The following is an 18,045-nucleotide window of genomic DNA, read 5'->3' as shown; positions in this document are numbered from 1 at the left end:
CCCAGCAGAAGTGCCAGGACTAGTGATAATGAATGAAATTACTCGTGGTAGTGTGCTGACTTAGGTTCCTGTGTTGCCACAATGCTGCATGAAGATAAGGGTAAACATCTGTGATGGGACATACTGAGCGGCCCCAACATTCCTTTCTGTTAAGTGAGAGAAAATGAGGCACTGATTCACTTGAGTAAGGAATTAGAAATGGTAGAGCACCACCTGCAGTGAACACCCCCGTGTCTGAAGTCCGAGTATTTGGTAATAAGACAATTTGTAGGCATATACTGAAATTCTAAGGATTAGATAGTGTTAATTTCATCACAGAGACAAAACAGAAAATTAAGTCTCTTTTACAGGTTAAGTCAGCCTCTTGAAGAACACATTTCACTAGTCCTTTAGATTTTCTTAAGCAGTAGAAAACTGGAGTTGGAAAGGGCCTTTGAGGTCGCTGAATTTGATTTCTTACACAATATAACTCAGTGTCTCTGCTTCAGGCCACACAACCCCGGGCCCGCCGTGTTTCTGGGGCCTCAGTGCCCTGACACAGGCCGGATACCAGCCCTTCCCACACCCTGGCTCACTCCTCCAGGCTCCTTCCCCACAAACTGGTTGTTCCCTCCTCTGTGTCCACAGCAAGAGCATACATTTTTTCTGCAGCTTTGTCACACTGTACTTTCATTACATATAATCTCTATTTTTTTTTTTTTTTTTTTTTTTTTGCGGTACTCGGGCCTCTCACTGTTGTGGCCTCTCCCGTTGAGGAGCACAGGCTCCGGACGCGCAGGCTCAGCGGCCATGGCTCACGGGCCCAGCTGCTCCGCGGCATGTGGGATCTTCCCGGACTGGGGCACGAACCCGTGTCCCCTGCATCGGCAGGCGGACTCTCAACCACTGCGCCACCAGGGAAGTCCTTTTCCATATAATATCTAAATAATGAATTTCTCAAGTGTAGAATCTTATAATTTTGCCTTTGAATCCTTAGCATCTGTCACAGTAATAAGCACTCAGGAAATGCCAGTTGAATACATGTTTGACCGTTTCAGGGCTCACTAACTCAAAGGGCAGCCCGTTCCACACAGTAACAGCTCTAAACAGAAAACTTGCCTATTGTCTCCTCGTACCTGCTCTCCATCTGGCTTTGTGGAACTACCGAGAATAAGTCACCATCTTTCAAATCTGTGAAGACACCTATACGTCTTCCTAAGTATTCTGCTCTTCTAAACGTTCTGGATTATTTCAACTGTTCCTGTTCATTCTCACCTGATTTCCTGACACTTTCGTGGTTCCATTTCTGGAATAATTCTACATTGCCAATTTTTATTTGTTCAAACCAAAGATACAAGTTATTTATCTGGTATAATATCACAACTTTTAAGTACTTGTGTGGTTTCAGTTACAAGATCTTCATTTAACTTAGTTCTGTTGTTCTGTCTAAAATTGAAAGTGTTCTTTGAAAATATACTTTCCCACCTATTACGGTATTTAGCTTTTTGTTGCTGTAAATAATTGCATAAGAATAGACAATCAGAATTTTATCCTTAATTAAAATATACTCAACTTTGACACAGGTGTGCAGCTTCAAATGAACTGTTTAGAGCTTTTCAGTTTATAGGCAAATTATCTACTTACCTCAGGGGTCAGACTTCTAGCAATGATGGGACCAATCATTCCAGGTATAGTGGCAAAGGTATTTGTGATGCCCAGGAGGATACCAGCATACCTGCAGAAACATTTTCATAGGGGTTTATAATTGTGTTACACATTTTTTTTAGGGGGCGGGGGGCACTGCGCAGCTTGTGGGATCTTAGTTTGCCAACCAGGGATCGAACCCGTGCCCCCTGCAATGGAAGCGTGGAATCCTAACCACTGGACCGCCAGGGAATTCCCTGCATCACACATTTAAATAGCTTCTGTCCATAGATAGCTAGACCATTCCCAGGCTGTATTCTTGTGAAATTTTATGTCTAAATGAAACGTCTTACTGAAATAGGACTAAATATTTGGGGAGTGAAAAACTTACATTTCAATAGTTTTAACATCATATAGAGAAACACAGCCATTGAAATGATCCCTTTTACAGTGAAATAGAAAAGTGCTGAGATATGATTTTCATACAAGGCTGTATCTAGATAGGAAGCTTCATGTGCCTTAAAATTTTTTAAGTTAAAAAGAGAATTTAGGGCTTCCCTGGTGGCGCAGTGGTTGAGAGTCCGCCTGCCGGTGCAGGGGACACGGGTTCGTGCCCCCGTCCAGGAGGATCCCACATGCCGTGGAGTGGCTGGGCCCGTGAGCCATGGCCACTGGGCCTGCGCGTCCGGAGCCTGTGCTCCGCAACGGGAGAGGCCGCAGCGGTGAGAGGCCCGCATACCGCAAAAAAAAAAAAAGAGAATTTATTTCCTGATTACAAAATTTATGTCATTGTTAAAAATTTTTTAAAAATATTACAATGAAAGTAAAATTACTTATAATCCTTCTATATAGAGATAATCAACATTAATATTTTGGTAAATATCCTAATTATTTTTTTCTGTATATATTTTTAATATATTATAGAAATGAGATCATACTGAACACACAATTTCACAACTTACCTGTTCAACTTATTATGTATCTTCTTGTCGCTAAATCCTTGCACATTGTCCCAGAAATAGACAAGCTGGGTTTATATATATTGTAGTGTATGACAAAAATGCATTTTGAACTCTGTCTTTTCAGAATCTTTACTGTCCTCAAAGCTAGTACTTTGTGTTTTAAGAGGTACTCGTTCTCTAATTCAAGTTTGCTAATTCTGACTCCATAGTCTCCCTGAAAACTCATGTTTTATTCCCCTTTATTATTTCCAGTAGCCAGTGCAACATCTATGCTCATTCAATATGTGCTGACCACAGAAGTGCGTGTGACCCACAGGTGTTCAGGCCCACGCGTGGTCCTGTGAGGCTGCACTGCAATGACTGCTGAAGCTTGTCCCATGGAGACAAGCACCCCTTCTGCTCTTTGGCGCCAAAGGGTCGTACAGTATGCAACATTTCGGATTACATGCTAGGGTCGCTGAACATTATTTTAAGTTGTTGTGTGTATCGATAGTTGTGTGTGTCAATTGAAGAACCTGGGATTTTGTCCTGTAGATGGACCTACATTCTGGAGTTTGTAGACTGAGGCATCATTTAACATGGAGTTATGTCCCCTGTATTTCCTGCACACTGGTAGTGTCTAGACTCGAGGTCCTAAAGGGTTCATTAGATTTACGTTTGATATTTTTAGCAAGAAAACGTAACGGTGGTGGTGGAGTTAAAAACTAGTTAAGCACGGACTTCCCTGGTGGCACAGTGGTTGGGAATCCGCCTGCCAATGCAGGGGACACGGGTTCGGGCCCTGGTCCGGGAAGATCCCACATGCCGCAGAGCAACTAGGCCCGTGCACCACAACTACTGAGCCTGCGCTCTAGAGCCTGCAAGCCACAACTACTGAGCCCGTGAGCCACAACTACTGAAGCCCGTGCGCCTAGAGCCTGTGCTCCGCAACAAGAGAAGCCACCACAATGAGAAGCCCGCGCACCGCAACGAAGAGTAGCCCCCGCTTGCCACAACTAGAGAAAGCCCGCGTGCAGCGACAGGGACCCAAGGCAGCCAAAAATAAATAAATTTATTAAAAAAAAATTAGTTAAGCAAGTAAATGGCATTTATTAACTTATCACCTAGGTATATTCAAAGTCCAATTAGAGCTTTTAATTGTTTAATGAGATAATCAGTATTATAAAATTGTGGTCCAAATGAAAGAAACTTGATGTTTATTAGGCCATATCGTCTTATTGTGGGATAATACTATTTCTATTAGGGTTTAGGATCCTCAGTACCTTGGCTGCAGACTACTTATCTGAAATTCCTCTCCCCATTTTAGACATGGAAAAGTGCCCGCAAGGGACTGAATTGTGTCCTCCCCCAATCCGTACCTCCAATGTGACTGTATCTGGAGACAGGGCTTTTAGGAATTAATTAAGGTTAAATGAGGTCATAAAGGTAGGGTCTCAACCTAATAGGATTGGTGGCCTGCCAAGAAGAGGAAGAAAGAGAGATCGGGCTCTCTGTCTCTGTGAGCATATATGGAGGAAAGGCCACGCGTGAGGACACAGTGAAAAGGTGACTGTCTGCAAACGAGGAAGAGAGCCTTCACCAGAACCTAACCCTGCTGGCCCCCTGACCGCGGACTTCTAGCCTCCAGAACTGTGAGAAAATCAATTTCTGTTTTTTAAGCCACTCAGCCACATGGTGTTTTGTATGGCATCCTGAGTTGATTGACACAGTGCCTAAATAAAATATCCTGCTGAGCCGAATTCAGTTATCTATAAACATCACAAATTTTTATGTTGAAAACTCGTGCACACAGGGTACAATAACAAAACCACGTGGCACAGATCTTTTTGGCTTATGCCCTTTAGGGAGCTGATCTTAAATTAACCAAGCTTGGCAGAACCTGTCCTTTTTTTTTTTTTTTTTTTAAAACCATTAACACCTTGGCAGTAGGAGGAACCGACTGCAATGTTGCCAGGCCTTTTCAGTGACAGATATTAAGTGCAGATGAATGCTGCGAAATTCTAAATGTCAGCACCAAGAAGCTCATTCAAGTATTTGTATTACACTTGGCCAGGAAAGGCCATGAAAGATTGATGAGAGCCTGGAAAAAAGAACATGTTGTATGGACTCAGTCTGGATTCTGTGCTATTGGAGTCCTAGAATTCTGTGGGCTTAATGGTTAAAAATCTATCCAAATCCCTTGAATCTGGGCAACAAAATTATCCATAGAAAATATCTATTTTAGTCTACAGAAGAAAAGGCTTAGAAAAATACCATGTAGACATATATTTATATGCTAAGAGGAATACTGACTGCCTACTGAAAAACCTTATGTCAGGCAGGGTTCTAAGTATTTTATATAATTTATCCCACTTTAATAGTAAAATGAACCCCAACAGGTAGGGATTATTATCTATCTTCATTCTATAGGTAAGAAAGAGAGACTATAAAATGTTACCCAATTTGCCTGATTCCAAATCCCTACTTAATATTGGGATGTTATATCTATAATGCTGGGGCTTGTGGTGAAAAACTAAGCAAGAGAAAACTGATCTTTCCTACAGATTGAATTCAGTGATGACTGTTTTCAATAAGGCAGCATTATAGATATATAAAATGTCCATCAACAGATGAATGGATAAAGGAGATGTGGTACACATATATACAATGAAATGTTGATCAGCCATAAAACAGAATGAAATAATGCCATTTGCAGCAACATGGATGGACCCAGAGATTGTCATACTGAGTGAAGTAAGTCAGACACAGAAAAGACAGATATCATATATCGCTTATATGCGGAATCTAAAAAAAAATGGTACAAATGAACTATTTACAAAACAGAAATAGAGTCACAGATGTAGAAAACAAACTTATGGTTACCAGGGGGTAAGGGGAGAGGAGGGATAAATTGGGAGATTGGGACTGACATATACACACTACTATATATAAATAGATAACCAATAAGGACCTACTGTATAGCACAGGGAACTCTACTCAATACTCTGTAATGAACTATATGGGAAAAGAATCTAAAAGAGAGTGGATAGGGAGTTCCCTAGTGGCACAGTGGCTAAGACTCTATGCTCCCAATGCAGGGGGGCCCGGGTTCGATCCCTAGTCAGGGAACTAGAGCCCACATGCATGTCACGACTAAGAGTTCACATGCCACAACTAAGGAGCCTGCCTGCTGCAACTAAGACCCAGTGCAACCAAATAAATAAATAAATATAAAAAAAAATGAGTGGATATATGTATATGTATAACTGATTCACATGAAACTAACACAACATTGTAAATCAACTATATTCCAATAAAAATAAAAAAAATAAACTATAGTCTCCTTGAGGATAGAATCTGGGTCTGCCTAGGACACATACCACTTTGGACAGTAGATGCTCAGTTAATATCTGTTGAATAGATTTTTTAAAATGTTTTATTTTCCCGCAATTTATCTACTATTCTCAGAGTAAGGGAGGAAAAGTATGAACCAAACCAAATTGTTGATTATGAAGATACTCCTCAAATGTGCAAGAAATACATCCCTCACCCCACCGCCTCGCTTGGATGCAGCCAATTCTCATCCCAGTTTCCAACCAATTATAATTATAATGCACAAAGGAGAGCCAATGGTTCAAACCATTTTAATAGTAAATACCAGTTATTGCTGTCATCCACCCATCCACTCATTCATTTAACAAACAATTCTTAAGTATGTCACTTATGTCAACCACTGTGGAAGACTCTGGTGTCCAACAATGAATTAAACATAGTTCTTGTTCTCAAGGAGCTCACAGTTTACTTAGTGAGAAAGATTACGGGCCAATAATGGAATAAAACCTAGTAGCCCAAAAAATCAAACTATGTTAGCAATTCATACCACGGTTTACAGAAGCACAGAGGCAGGGCCTTAATCAACCCTCTGCGTGGGCGGGGGACATTTGAGGGGACCAGGGAGGGGATGCCTCAGGAAAAGCTTCTTAGAGGAAGTAGTGCTGGAGTTTGGCTGTAAGAGACGAGTGGGTGCAGAGAAAGTACAGGGAGGGGATGAAAACGTGTGAAGTCTCGGCAGCTGTCAAAGTAACAGGACAAGGGCCCACGCGGCACGTCCAGACATGGGAATTGCTGGGCTTGCCCAATTTCCACTCATTTTCAGCCGTTTAGCTTGAGATTTGAACTCTAATGAGGCCTAGGAACTGTAGCCTGTTAGTATCTTCCCAAACTTTCTTTCACTGTATTACTTTCTGTTCTAAGTTTAAAGGCAACCACGTGCCCACTGCATTCCTGAAATATGCCTTTGATGTTCAGAAGCTCTACTGTTTTCTGTGATCGCTCATTGGTTTTTAGCTTATTTTTCTAAAACAAACTGTGCACTTGAAACATTTATAATGAATACTATATTAAGATGTGATATTGGTGGAAGGTCTTCGTTTCATAAAGGTTTTCTTCTATATGATTTAATATGTGTGAGAAAAGTCGAGGTTATAAAAGCCAAATGATTTGCAGTGAGACTGATGTGGTCATGTGTCACAGCTAGTGTAATCTCTCAAGTCAAATAAAAATTAGATCCCTTATTTCAGCCATACAAGGCTTATTTTGTGGTTTACCTGGAATAACTATGTTATTCTTATATTATTTTGAATTCCAAGTATTATTTTATTTCTAGTCTGTTTTACTGATTTGTACTATATGGAACTTTAATAAAATTACTGTCATTTTAACAGCAAAATAAATAAATAAAAAAAAAAGGACTCATAAAATGTCAGGGCTGGACCAGGGTCTTTCAGACCGAGAGTTCAACCAACCCAGCTGATGCCTGAAGCCCAGTTCCAGGATACTGCCTGCAGGCTGCCCAGTAAATGCTTCAGGACAACACCATATCACCCTCCAAGCCAGCAGAAGCTTACCCAGGTGCAAGCAGGGTTTCGCGTTTATGTCTTCGACATCTGCTACGGTGCTTGGCACAGTGCTTGCTTAATGACTAGGTCCATTAATCAGCATGCTATGACACTGAAGTTTAGTGATGACAAATCCACCTAATTGTACATCCAGTTCCTCTCTCTCCATCCTGTCTAAAAGGACATCATGGGAGACCTTGCTGAAATCCTGATATACCAAATATACTGTGTATACACGGTCGAAAATGATGTTGAGAACTTTGCTATTTTGGGGCTTAGTGACCCAGTGGTGGCTCCTTAGTGATCAGTATTTTCTTTTCCAAGAGCTCACCAATCATCCCTTTAGTATTCTGCTTGGATTGACTTGTGACCCTGATCATGGCACCTGACTCAAAGTTTGCCAGAAAATAATAATGAAGTTTATCGCATTATGTGCAAATGCATTTATTACATTATGAGTGAAGTGTTCTCTCTCTCTCTGTGCTCTACTTAATCCTCAAAACAATTTTATAAGGTAGGTACCATGGATATGTGTTTTTTCCTTCTCTAGCATGCATTTTCTTTTTAAATTAATTAATTTTATTTTATTTTTATTTTTGGCTGTGTTGGGTCTTCGTTGCTGCACGCGGGCTTTCTCTAGTTGCGGCGAGCGGGGGCTACCCTTCGTTGCGGTGCGTGGGCTTCCCATTGCAGTGGCTTCTTTTGTTGCGGAGCACAGGCTCTAGGTGTACAGGCTTCAGTAGCTGTGGCTCGCAGGCTCTAGAGCGCAGGCTCAGTAGTTGCGGCGCACGGGCTTAGCTGCTCCGTGGCACGTGGGATCTTCCTGGACCAGGGCTCGAACCCGTGTCCCCTGCATTGGCAGGCGGACTCCCAACCACTGCGCCACCAGGGAAGCCCTGGCATGCATTTTCATCTTCTTTTGACAATAGCTCCAATTTCTATTTAATGATCCAGTTTTCCTTCACTGCCAGTTTGAGAGAGCATAGTGGGGCCCTTGCCAGATTCCAGAGCTCTGGCAGACTTCAGGCACCTGATCAGTCCCAGACTGCACTGCAGCTTCATGAAATGGAGTGCGTGGCTTACCACCCTCCTTCTGGCTGGGTGGCTGCTTAGCCACTTCTACATTCCTTATCATTTTTATTTCCCGTATTTATTTACTTAGTTTTATAATAAAATCACATTAACTGAGGCAACCAAAGTACGTATCTCTTCTCTGCTATGAATTCTTTTTCCTGAGTTTTCAAAATAACTGCTAGTGCCTCTTCAATGACCAATTTGTAAGATCTTTTAAATAAGTCATTGAGAGGCAACTTGATGTAGCAAAAAGATCCCGGGACCACAGAGCTGGAAGACCTGGATTCAAGCCTCCGGTCTGCCGTTTGCTAACTGTGACTTTGCAAGTCACACAGCTCCTCCGTGCCTGAGTTTCTTCATCTTCCAAATGAGTTCTTTTCTTTGTGTTCATATCTTCACGTGTTGTGTGGACGTCACCAATGGCTGCCTCGCCGTCCATTCCCATGAGGCTTAGGGGCCCTGACTCCTTCACCTCTAACTTAGGGGCGGGTGCTCATTGTGCTGAAGTCTAATGGCATTCCCTTGGCCATGGGGGTTGGTTCAGGCGTGGATATGTGACTCAGTCTGGTTCCAAATGAAGCCTGTATTTCCCTGATGGAAAGAGGAAAAGATCATTTTCTTTCTTGCTTCATGCGAACGAAGAAGCATGTAGGGCTTCCCTGGTGGCGCAGTGGTTGAGAGTCCGCCTGCCGATGCAGGGGACATGGGTTCGTGCCCCGGTCTGGGAAGATCCCACATGCCACGGAGCGGCTGGGCCCGTGAGCCATGGCCGCTGAGCCTGCGCGTCCGGAGCCTGTGCTCCGCAACGGGAGAGGCCACAACGGTGAGAGGCCCGCGTACTGCAAAAAAAAAAAAAAAAAAAAAAAAAAAGAAGCATGTAACCCTCGTTGTTACTGGCAATCATTTCACTGTATGATTTTATTCGCAGATCCAGCCTTAGGATAAAACAGGTATGAAAGGCAGGGTAGAGAGTGGAAAAGAAACGAGTCTTGGGTGAGATTAGTGGACAGCTGGATATCAACTCCTGCTTGAAGCCTCCCGTCTCTGGACTTTACACTAATACATTATGATGTTTAGCCAGCTTGAATTAGGGTTTCCATTCCTTCAACTAAAAGTGTCTGAGAGATAACACAGCCTGGGCCTCTGCTGTGCCCAAACTCCCAATTCCCAGATCCCTTTGACTCAGCTTGTTGAAATCTCAAGCCTAGATCAATTCAACAGCACATTTTCAGTCCTACACTTGGGCTGCCGAACAACACTCAAAGGAAAAACCACCTTGTAAACTAGGGAGAGTACACGAGTCCTGTCCAACCTGAGGTGATCCTCACCAAAGCCCAGATCCCTTCTATGAGTTCTCAGTGACTATTTTTCTCAGGATCCGGACGTGCAGGCTCAGCGGCCATGGCTCACAGGCCCAGCCGCTCCGCGGCATGTGGGATCTTCCTGGACTGGGGCACGAACCCGCGTCCACTGCATCGGCAGGCGGACTCTCAACCACTGTGCCACCAGGGAAGCCCATTCTCAAGTCTTTTACTCTATTTTTTTCTTAGTCTCAGCAATGAACCTGACTCCCATGTCACAGAGAAAATCAAAAACACTTAAGATTTTTTAATCAGTTATTTACTGCCACATAATAAATTACCTCCAAAGGCAGCAGCTTCAGATAACAAATATCTGTCATCTGACAGTTTCTGTGGGTCAGGAATGTAGGAGGGGCTCAGCTGGGAGATTCTGGCTCAGAATCTCTCAGGAGATTTCAGTGACGCTGTTGGCCGGGGCCGCGGTCATCTGAAGGTCGGCCTGGGGCTGGAGGACCAGCTTCTGATCCCACTCATGTGTCTGCTGGCTGAAGGCCTCGTTCCTCCCCACTGGGCCTTGTACTGGGCTCTGAGTGTCCTCACCATGTGGCAGCTGGCACTCCCAGTGTGAGTCATCTGAGAGAGAAAGAGCAAGCAGGGTGCTACGCTGCCTCCTGGGACCCAGTCAGACACCATCACTTCTGCCGGATTCTACTCCTTAGAAACAGGTCACTAAACCCAGCCCACACGCAAAGGGAGGGGACATAGGCTCCACCTTTTGAAGGGAAGAGCGTTGAAGAACTTGTGGAGTTATTTTATTTTTTTTAAAGCTTTGTATATGCATTTTATCTTTTGAACCAGAATCTTTTTTTAAAAAAATTAATTCTTTTACTTTCGGCAGCGTTGTGTCTTCATTGCTGCACGTGGGCTTTCTCTAGTTGCGGCGAGCGGGGGCTATTCTTTGTTGTGGTGCGCGGGCTTCTCACCGCGGTGGCTTCTCTTGTTGCGAAGCACGGGCTCTAGGCACGTGGGCTTCAGTAGTTGAGGCACGCGGCTCAGTAGTTGTGGCTCATGGGCTCTAGAGCGCAGGCTCAGTAGCTGTGGTGCACAGGCTTAGTTGCTGCGTGGCATGTAGGATCTTCCCGGACCAGGGCTCGAACCCATGTCCCCTGCATTGGCAGGCGCATTCTTAACCACTGCACCACCAGGGAAGTCCCATGGAGGTATTTTATTATTTATTTATTTTTTTGCGGTACGTGGGCCTCTCACTGTTGCGGCCTCTCCCGTTGCGGAGCACAGGCTCTGGACGCGCAGGCTCAGCGGCCATGGCTCACGGGCCCAGCCACTCCACGGCACGTGGAATCTTCCCAGACCAGGGCACGAACCTGTGTCCCCTGCATCGGCAGGCAGACTCTCAACCACTGAGCCACCAGGGAAGCCCCCATGGAGGTATTTTAAAACCACAATCCTTGGCTTCTCAACTCACCTGAAAACTTTTCTTCAACTGAACCCATCTTACTGCTTTCCTTCTTTTCTCAGTTGAAAGCTCATCCCTTCCACTGGGCACTGGATGTCATTCCTTCCTGTATTCTACCAGCCTGTCATTTTTACTTCTTTCTTTTAACTTTTAATCTCTCATCCTTTACTGGCCTTCTTTTCTCAGCATATTAACATACTTAGGTCTTAAAATCCTCCAGCAGCATGTGTCCATCTTTAGCTTTTTTTCCTTCCCTTCATGGTTAATAGTTTTGAAATAGCTGTTTATTGGCAATGGTTCTCAAATTTTAATGTCCATGAGGACAACACGTAGGGGCAACAAAATGCAGATTCCTAGTTCTGTGATCAACAATTCTGCTTTGCTTTCAGCAAGCACTCCTGCTGATTTTGATGTGGATGGGTTAAGGGTCCCACTCTGAAACCACTGCTGTATGCTGCCTTCAGCCTAGCTTCCTTCTCCTTCCTCCATGGAAGCACTGTCACCAAGATCTTTAATGAACTTCTCCATCTGGTTGTCCAATCCAAGGAACACGTTCGTTCTTATTTTACTTGGCTTCTCTGGCGCATCTGACATTGCTGATCAAACTTTCCCTTTGGGGATCCTAATCTCTACTTATTTTTTCTTATCCTTCTCCTGTTGCTTCTTCTCAGTTATCTTTTTTTTTTTATAATGAAAATGTAAGTCTTTTCTTTTTTAAATAAGTTTATTTTACTTTTGGCTGTATTGGGTCCTCCTTGCTGCGCACAGGCTTTCTCTAGTTGTGGCGAGCAACTACTCCTCGTTGCGGTACGCGGGCTTCTCATTGCGGTGGCTTCTCTTGTTGAGGAGCACAGGCTCTAGGCGCGTGGGCTTCAGTAGTTGTGGCGCGTGGGCTTCAGTAGTTGTGGCTCGCGGGCTCTAGAGCACAGGCTCAGTAGTTGTGGTGCACGGGCTTAGCTGCTCCACGCAATGTGGGGTCTTCCTGGACCAGGGCTCGAACCTGTGTCCCCTGCATTGGCAGGCAGATTCTTAACCACTGCGCCACCAGGGAAGCCCCCTTCTCAGTTATCTCTGCATCAGGCTCTTCTTTCTCTTAATGGATTCCCAAGGTTCTCGTCACAGTTTGCTGAGTAATTTCATCCAAGCCCACGGTTTCATCTACTACTCATATGTTGACCACTCCTACACCTTTACCTCTTGCTCAGCTCTCATTCTTGAACTGAAGACTGGATAGTCTTGGCTTCCTTGACACCACATTCTTGATTTTCCTTCTATCTCCTGGTTGCTCCTTTTTGGTCTCCTTGTCTGGTTATTTTCCCTCTTTCTGGTCTCTACATATTTGTCAAGACCCAGTCCTGGGGATCACTCATCCTGTCATTCTACTCTCTCTCACCAGGCAATCCTTGCTTTACAAACTCTGAAATGTGGATTACTCTTCCCTAATTTTCATTTCTGGTCAGACTGATTTTCTGAGTTCCAGATCCAAATGTCAAACTGCCTACAACTACTATTTTCTAAACGATTTTCACAAATATCTAAAATTTAAGGGACTTCCCTGGCGGTCCAGTGGTTAAGACTCTGCGCTTGCAATGCAGGGGGCCCGGGTTCGATCCCTGGTCGGGGAGCTAGATCCTGTATGCCTCAACTAAAGATCCCGCATGCTGCAGCGAAGATCCCACGTGCTGCAACTAAGACCCAGCGCAGCTAAATTAATAAATATTAAAAAAAAAATTTAACCTGTGAAATTTTTTTTTTTTTTTTTTGGCGGTACGCGGGCCTCTCACTGCCGTGGCCTCTCCTGCCGCAGAGCACAGGCTCCGGACACGCAGGCCCAGCGGCCACGGCTCGTGGGCCCAGCTGCTCCGTGGCACACGGGATCCTCCCGGACCAGGGCACGAACCTGCACCCCCCCGTATCGGCAGGCGGACTCCCAACCACTGCGCCACCAGGGAAGCCCTAACCTGTGAAATTTTTTATCTTACCCCAAGACTCTTCTTCCTCCAGACATCCCAGTTTCAGTAAGCGGCACAACTATCTGCCCATGCAAAATACATGGAAATTATCATCCTTGGTATCTTCCTCTTCAGGTCTAATCTACTGTCAAGTCCCACCTATTGTAATCACAAAGATCTCAAATCTATCTACTTCTTTACATCTTCTATCCCCATTCCAGGCCATCATCACCTCCTATATGGATTACCGCAATAGCCTCCTAATTGGCTTTCTCCACTTGTATTCGTCCTCACAGAGTGACCTTAAAATACAGAGAATGTCACTTCTTACTTGCTTTGGATACAATATAAAACGCTTACTATAGGCTCCTGCTTACTTCCCAGTGGCTTTCTTCCCTGCATCTCAGCCACAAATGACCTTCTCTCAGTTACGTGCAATACACTGTTATGGACTGAATGCGTGCTTCCAAAATTCATAGGTTGAAGCCCTAACCCTCAGTGTGATTGCATTTCGAGACAGCGTCTTTACGAGGTGATAAAGGTTAAATGAGATCATAAGGGTGGGACCCTAATCTGACAGGGCTGGTGCCCTTATAAGAAGAGTAAGAGACACCAGAGCTCTCGCCCTCTCTGCACACACCCATACACGCATACCTGAAGAAAGGCCGTGTGAGCACACAGCAAGGGGTCAGCTCTTCTGCAAACCAGGAAGAGTCCTCACCAGAAAACAACTGTGTTGGCACCTTGATCTTGGAATTCTAGCCTCTAGAACTGTGAGAAAAATTTCTGCTGATTAAGGTACCCAGTCTATGGTATTTTGTTCCGGCAGTGCAAGCAGACTGAGACACACACCAGTTTCTTCTTCCTGTCATGTAAATTCCTCTATCGGGAATACTACTTCCTTTTTGCCTAACTTCTTACTCATTCTTCAGGCTTTAGCTTAAATATCACTTGCTCAGAGAGACCTTCCCTTGCTCCCTGATCCGCATTATATCCCCCTACTATATTCTCTCAACTTTCTCTTCAAAAAGTTGGTTTTTATTTCTTTCATGTCCACCACCCTAGACTAGGAGCTCCACAGGCCACAGTTGTGCTGTTGTGGCTGGTAGACATTTGATAATTACTTTTTGAAAGAATTAATTATCATTGTAATATATTACAATTGTTTATTTTTTATTGTTTCTTTCCTAACTAGACTAATCTCATTGTGAGCAGGAGCTGGGTTTTATTTTCTGTAGCACCACGTGGAGGACTGATGGTATAGCAGGTACTCTCTAAACGTTTGTTGTATGCATCAGAGGACTGGACCAGACCAGGGTCTCATGCTCAAAGGTACAAGGGATCTAAAGGATCCCTTAGATCCCTGAGGATCTAAAGATGCAGATTCTAGTTCAGTAAGTCTGGGGAGATGCCTGAGGATCTGCATTTTGCACAATCATGCCGCTGCTCCGTGGACCACAGTCGGCATAGTAAGAGACAAGAACACTCCAAATCCTTCCCACTTCTAACTTTCTCTGATTCTATAAACCACACACTCATAGTTTATAAAAACAATGCTATTTGTTTAACTTATTTCAAGGGAAATCCTTTCCAGATTCCTTTTCTAATCAGTAGCGTAAAGGAACAGTCCTTTAATTATTTCCTATTCCTTGAATCCTTTTCTCTATTTTGTAAATCTCAAGTCCAAGTCTCAAGCCCGAGCAGAGATTTGTTTAGGGCAGTGGGCTCGCCCTGGTCCCCACGGAAATGGCATCTTATGCCTTTACTCCTTCCGCTTCAATGGGCTCTTTATTATTTCAGTTAGGTTTGTATCCAATCTTTCAAACTTTCACTACGTTTAACAAAGTTCTCTTGAGATTAATTTACTTTCCAAGTAAATTAAATTACTTTTTTAAAAAAATTAATTAATTTACTTTCCAAGTTAATTTACTATTCTTCTTCTCTTTCCTTATGTTAAAACTCCTTCAGTTCTTCTTTTTTTTTTTTTTTTTGGCTGTGCTGCATGGCATATGGGATCTTAGTTCCTTGAACAGGGATTGAACCCATGCCCCTGCATTGCAGGCGCAGAGTCTTAACCACTGGACTGCCGGGCAAGTCCAAAACTCCTTCAGTTCTTAACTCACCAATATGTATACTTAACAAACATTTTCCAGCTTGTAAAGTTCACAAAATTCTTTCCTTATTTCTTATTTCTCATAAGAAAGAGCTTTAAAGAAAAGCGTTGACTGACACACAGTAAGGTCAACACACAACTAGCTTTTTAGAAAGAATTTTGACATGGTAGTGAATATGAAAGTCTATTTTCATTCTTCCATTCATGTAATTGATTGACTGAGCACTGACCATGGCCCAGCACAGGGCCAGGTGCTGGTACTTCTGGGGTTAATAAGACAGACTTGGGCCCTGAACTCTCAAGAGATTATAGCCCCAGAGCTTTTGCTTAGGCTACATTTTGTTTCAAACGGTTTCTTGGCCCAATACACAAGTGCTGCTGGTTTTCTTTCTTTGGTTCCCCACTGTTAAGGGTATGTAGCACTGAAGCTCCTATTTGCTTAGTATGATCAGATAAATCAACCACTCAGCAAGTATGGACTGGGGGTGCCTCTCCTTCTGCAGAAGCTGTGATATGGATATACAGGACGTCTCAGTCTGAGGACGCTTACATGCAAATTGGGGAGGTAAGAAAGAGAAGAGTTACATTTAGAAATAATTACAAATTAAGGTATGGTATCCAGCATAAAATTGTAAATTGAGAAAAGGAAGAGAAAAAAGCACAACGGCCTGGAAAGGCTTAATGAAGAACTGGGATGTGAACTGGAAAGGATTCGGATGGATGGAGAGGAAACGGCAGTGGACCACAGGCCGAGAATGAGCCCCTGTAGCATTATGGAGCGGCAGACAGGACCCCGCCCAGAGTTAAGCATCTCCCATGCTACGGAGCCTTCCTGGACTTCTTATATAAAACGAGAGACTGGATTAGAATGATTTCAAAGGTCCACTCAAGCTCTGTGAGCATCAGTTTGTTGGAGCTTATTTAGAAGTATTTATTGAAGGGATGGGAGACAAGGATTAACAGAAATCAGAAGATTCTGTGGTAGTCTAGGTGGGAAGAACTGGGGGTAGGGGAAAGGTGGCAGGAGACCACTGGCCTTTTCTCCAAAAATAAATTCATATTCATTATTTAAAAAAAAATTAAGTGCATCAAATCCCCTGGGTTAAAATATTTACATAATCCCCTCCTCTACCTTGTCAACTGGCACAGGCCCAAAGAATATTTCCAGAGAAATAGCTGTAGAAAGAATTCTGGGATTAAAAGTAAGATTTTAGGGGGAAGTTGTGGCTCTATCATTTACTAGCTGTGTGGTGTCATTCCTAGAGTAGTCAAATGCATAGAGACAGAAAGTAGTAGAATGGCAGTTGCCAGGGGCTGGGGCGTGAGCGGGGGGAATGGGAGCTAGTGTTTAATGGGTCCAGGGTTTCAGTGTGGGAAGATAAAAACGTTCTGGAATGGATCATGGTGATGGTTGCATAATAATGTGAATGGATGTACTTAATGCCACAGAACTATACGCTTAAAAACGGCAAATTTTATGTTATATATATTTTACCACACTTAAAGGAAATAGTTTCAAGTCAGTGAGAACGAATCTTTATATATCAGTACTCACGAAGGAGCAATGTCCAGATGGTTGATGCTAAATCCAGAGGAGCAAAAGCCTCCCAGTGTTGTGGAGATGGTTAGGAACGCAACAGCCAAAGAATAATCACAACCTATAAATCCAGCAGCTACCAGGAATACTGCAGGTCCAATCATTCCTGGAGTGAAAAAATTATAAAAAGAAAAAAAGGAAGCCCCAGCATTAATATTTGCTTGCTCTTTAATATAGCATAAATCTGAGATTTGAAATTACTGCCATCTACTGTAGAAACAGTATATTGCCTAGAAGACTCAGTTTAAATTAGTTTCATGAAAAAAAAATTGGCTGGAAAACATATAGGATTGATGCAACTATTATAAAACGTAAAAAAACAAAAATCTCACTATGCAATGTTATTAAATCTACGTGTGACCAGGACTCAAAGGTCTACAATGTTTAAGAAAAGAACAAGAGAATGACTGAAGAATATGGTTCTAGAGAGAAGCAATAGTTGATACAGAATGTGATTCAAAGTTCACATAACCAAAGAAGATAAACTAAATAATAAACTTTGCTGGATAAAATTAGAAAAACACTCCATCTAGGTTTTGACAACTGAAAACGATACGTGGAGTTTATTACAGGCAGTTAAGCATAAAATACAAGTAATACAGGAAGGGACCTAACGAGTGGGCTGCTGTTTTCTCTCTGTGTCAATAGCAGTGCCATCCAACAACTCTCTGTGATGATGGAAATGCTATATTTGTATATGCTGCAACCAAGGAACTTATTTTTAAATTTCAGTTACATTTAAACAGCCACATATGGCTAGTGGCTACTGTACTAGACAGAGCAGGTCCACAGAAAGCCAAAAAAGAAAAAATCGAATTAAATCTAAAGGGATTTATTTCACTTGTAGATGTGGAAAAATTTCTCCAGAGTCGAGGTCAGTAAGCAGTGGGACTGGACAGCACACTGTAGCTGCAGGTGCTGAGAAGGTGTTTTCAGAATTACATTGAATAGGGCCCCTTTACAATGTAATTATGGAAGTACAGTCATCAGTGACTTTGAGGGTCTCTACTTACTCGAATAATTGTCCTACATGGGTTTTTTTGTTTTTTTAAAAATTTATTTCCTGGCCACG

General features: G+C 43.2%; 1 protein-coding gene and 1 non-coding gene across 3 annotated transcripts in view; one reads left to right on the top strand and one right to left on the bottom strand.

The window, feature by feature from the left end:
• SLC17A5 (solute carrier family 17 member 5) overlaps nucleotides 1–18,045 on the bottom strand; it is a 58,301-nt gene that overhangs the window by 3,122 nt on the left and 37,134 nt on the right. Inside the window, exons 9-10 of one of the 2 annotated variants that reach the window (XM_060030353.1) lie at nucleotides 16,932–17,079; nucleotides 1,624–1,714 (exon numbers count right to left, since the gene is read on the bottom strand). In XM_060030353.1, coding sequence (XP_059886336.1) covers nucleotides 1,624–1,714; nucleotides 16,932–17,079 — 239 coding nt within the window. The remainder of the gene's footprint in view (nucleotides 1–1,623; nucleotides 1,715–16,931; nucleotides 17,080–18,045) is intronic. The other variant, XM_060030354.1, reaches the window with a different exon arrangement.
• Nucleotides 12,864–12,936, top strand: TRNAA-UGC (transfer RNA alanine (anticodon UGC)). Its single transcript has one exon. It is a non-coding gene; the product is annotated as a tRNA-Ala (tRNA).

The sequence above is a fragment of the Delphinus delphis genome, chromosome 14 (genome assembly GCF_949987515.2).
Source record: "Delphinus delphis chromosome 14, mDelDel1.2, whole genome shotgun sequence".
NCBI lineage: Eukaryota > Metazoa > Chordata > Mammalia > Artiodactyla > Delphinidae > Delphinus > Delphinus delphis.
Note: the sequence above shows the minus strand (reverse complement) of the source record. Positions and strands in the feature narration are given on the sequence as shown.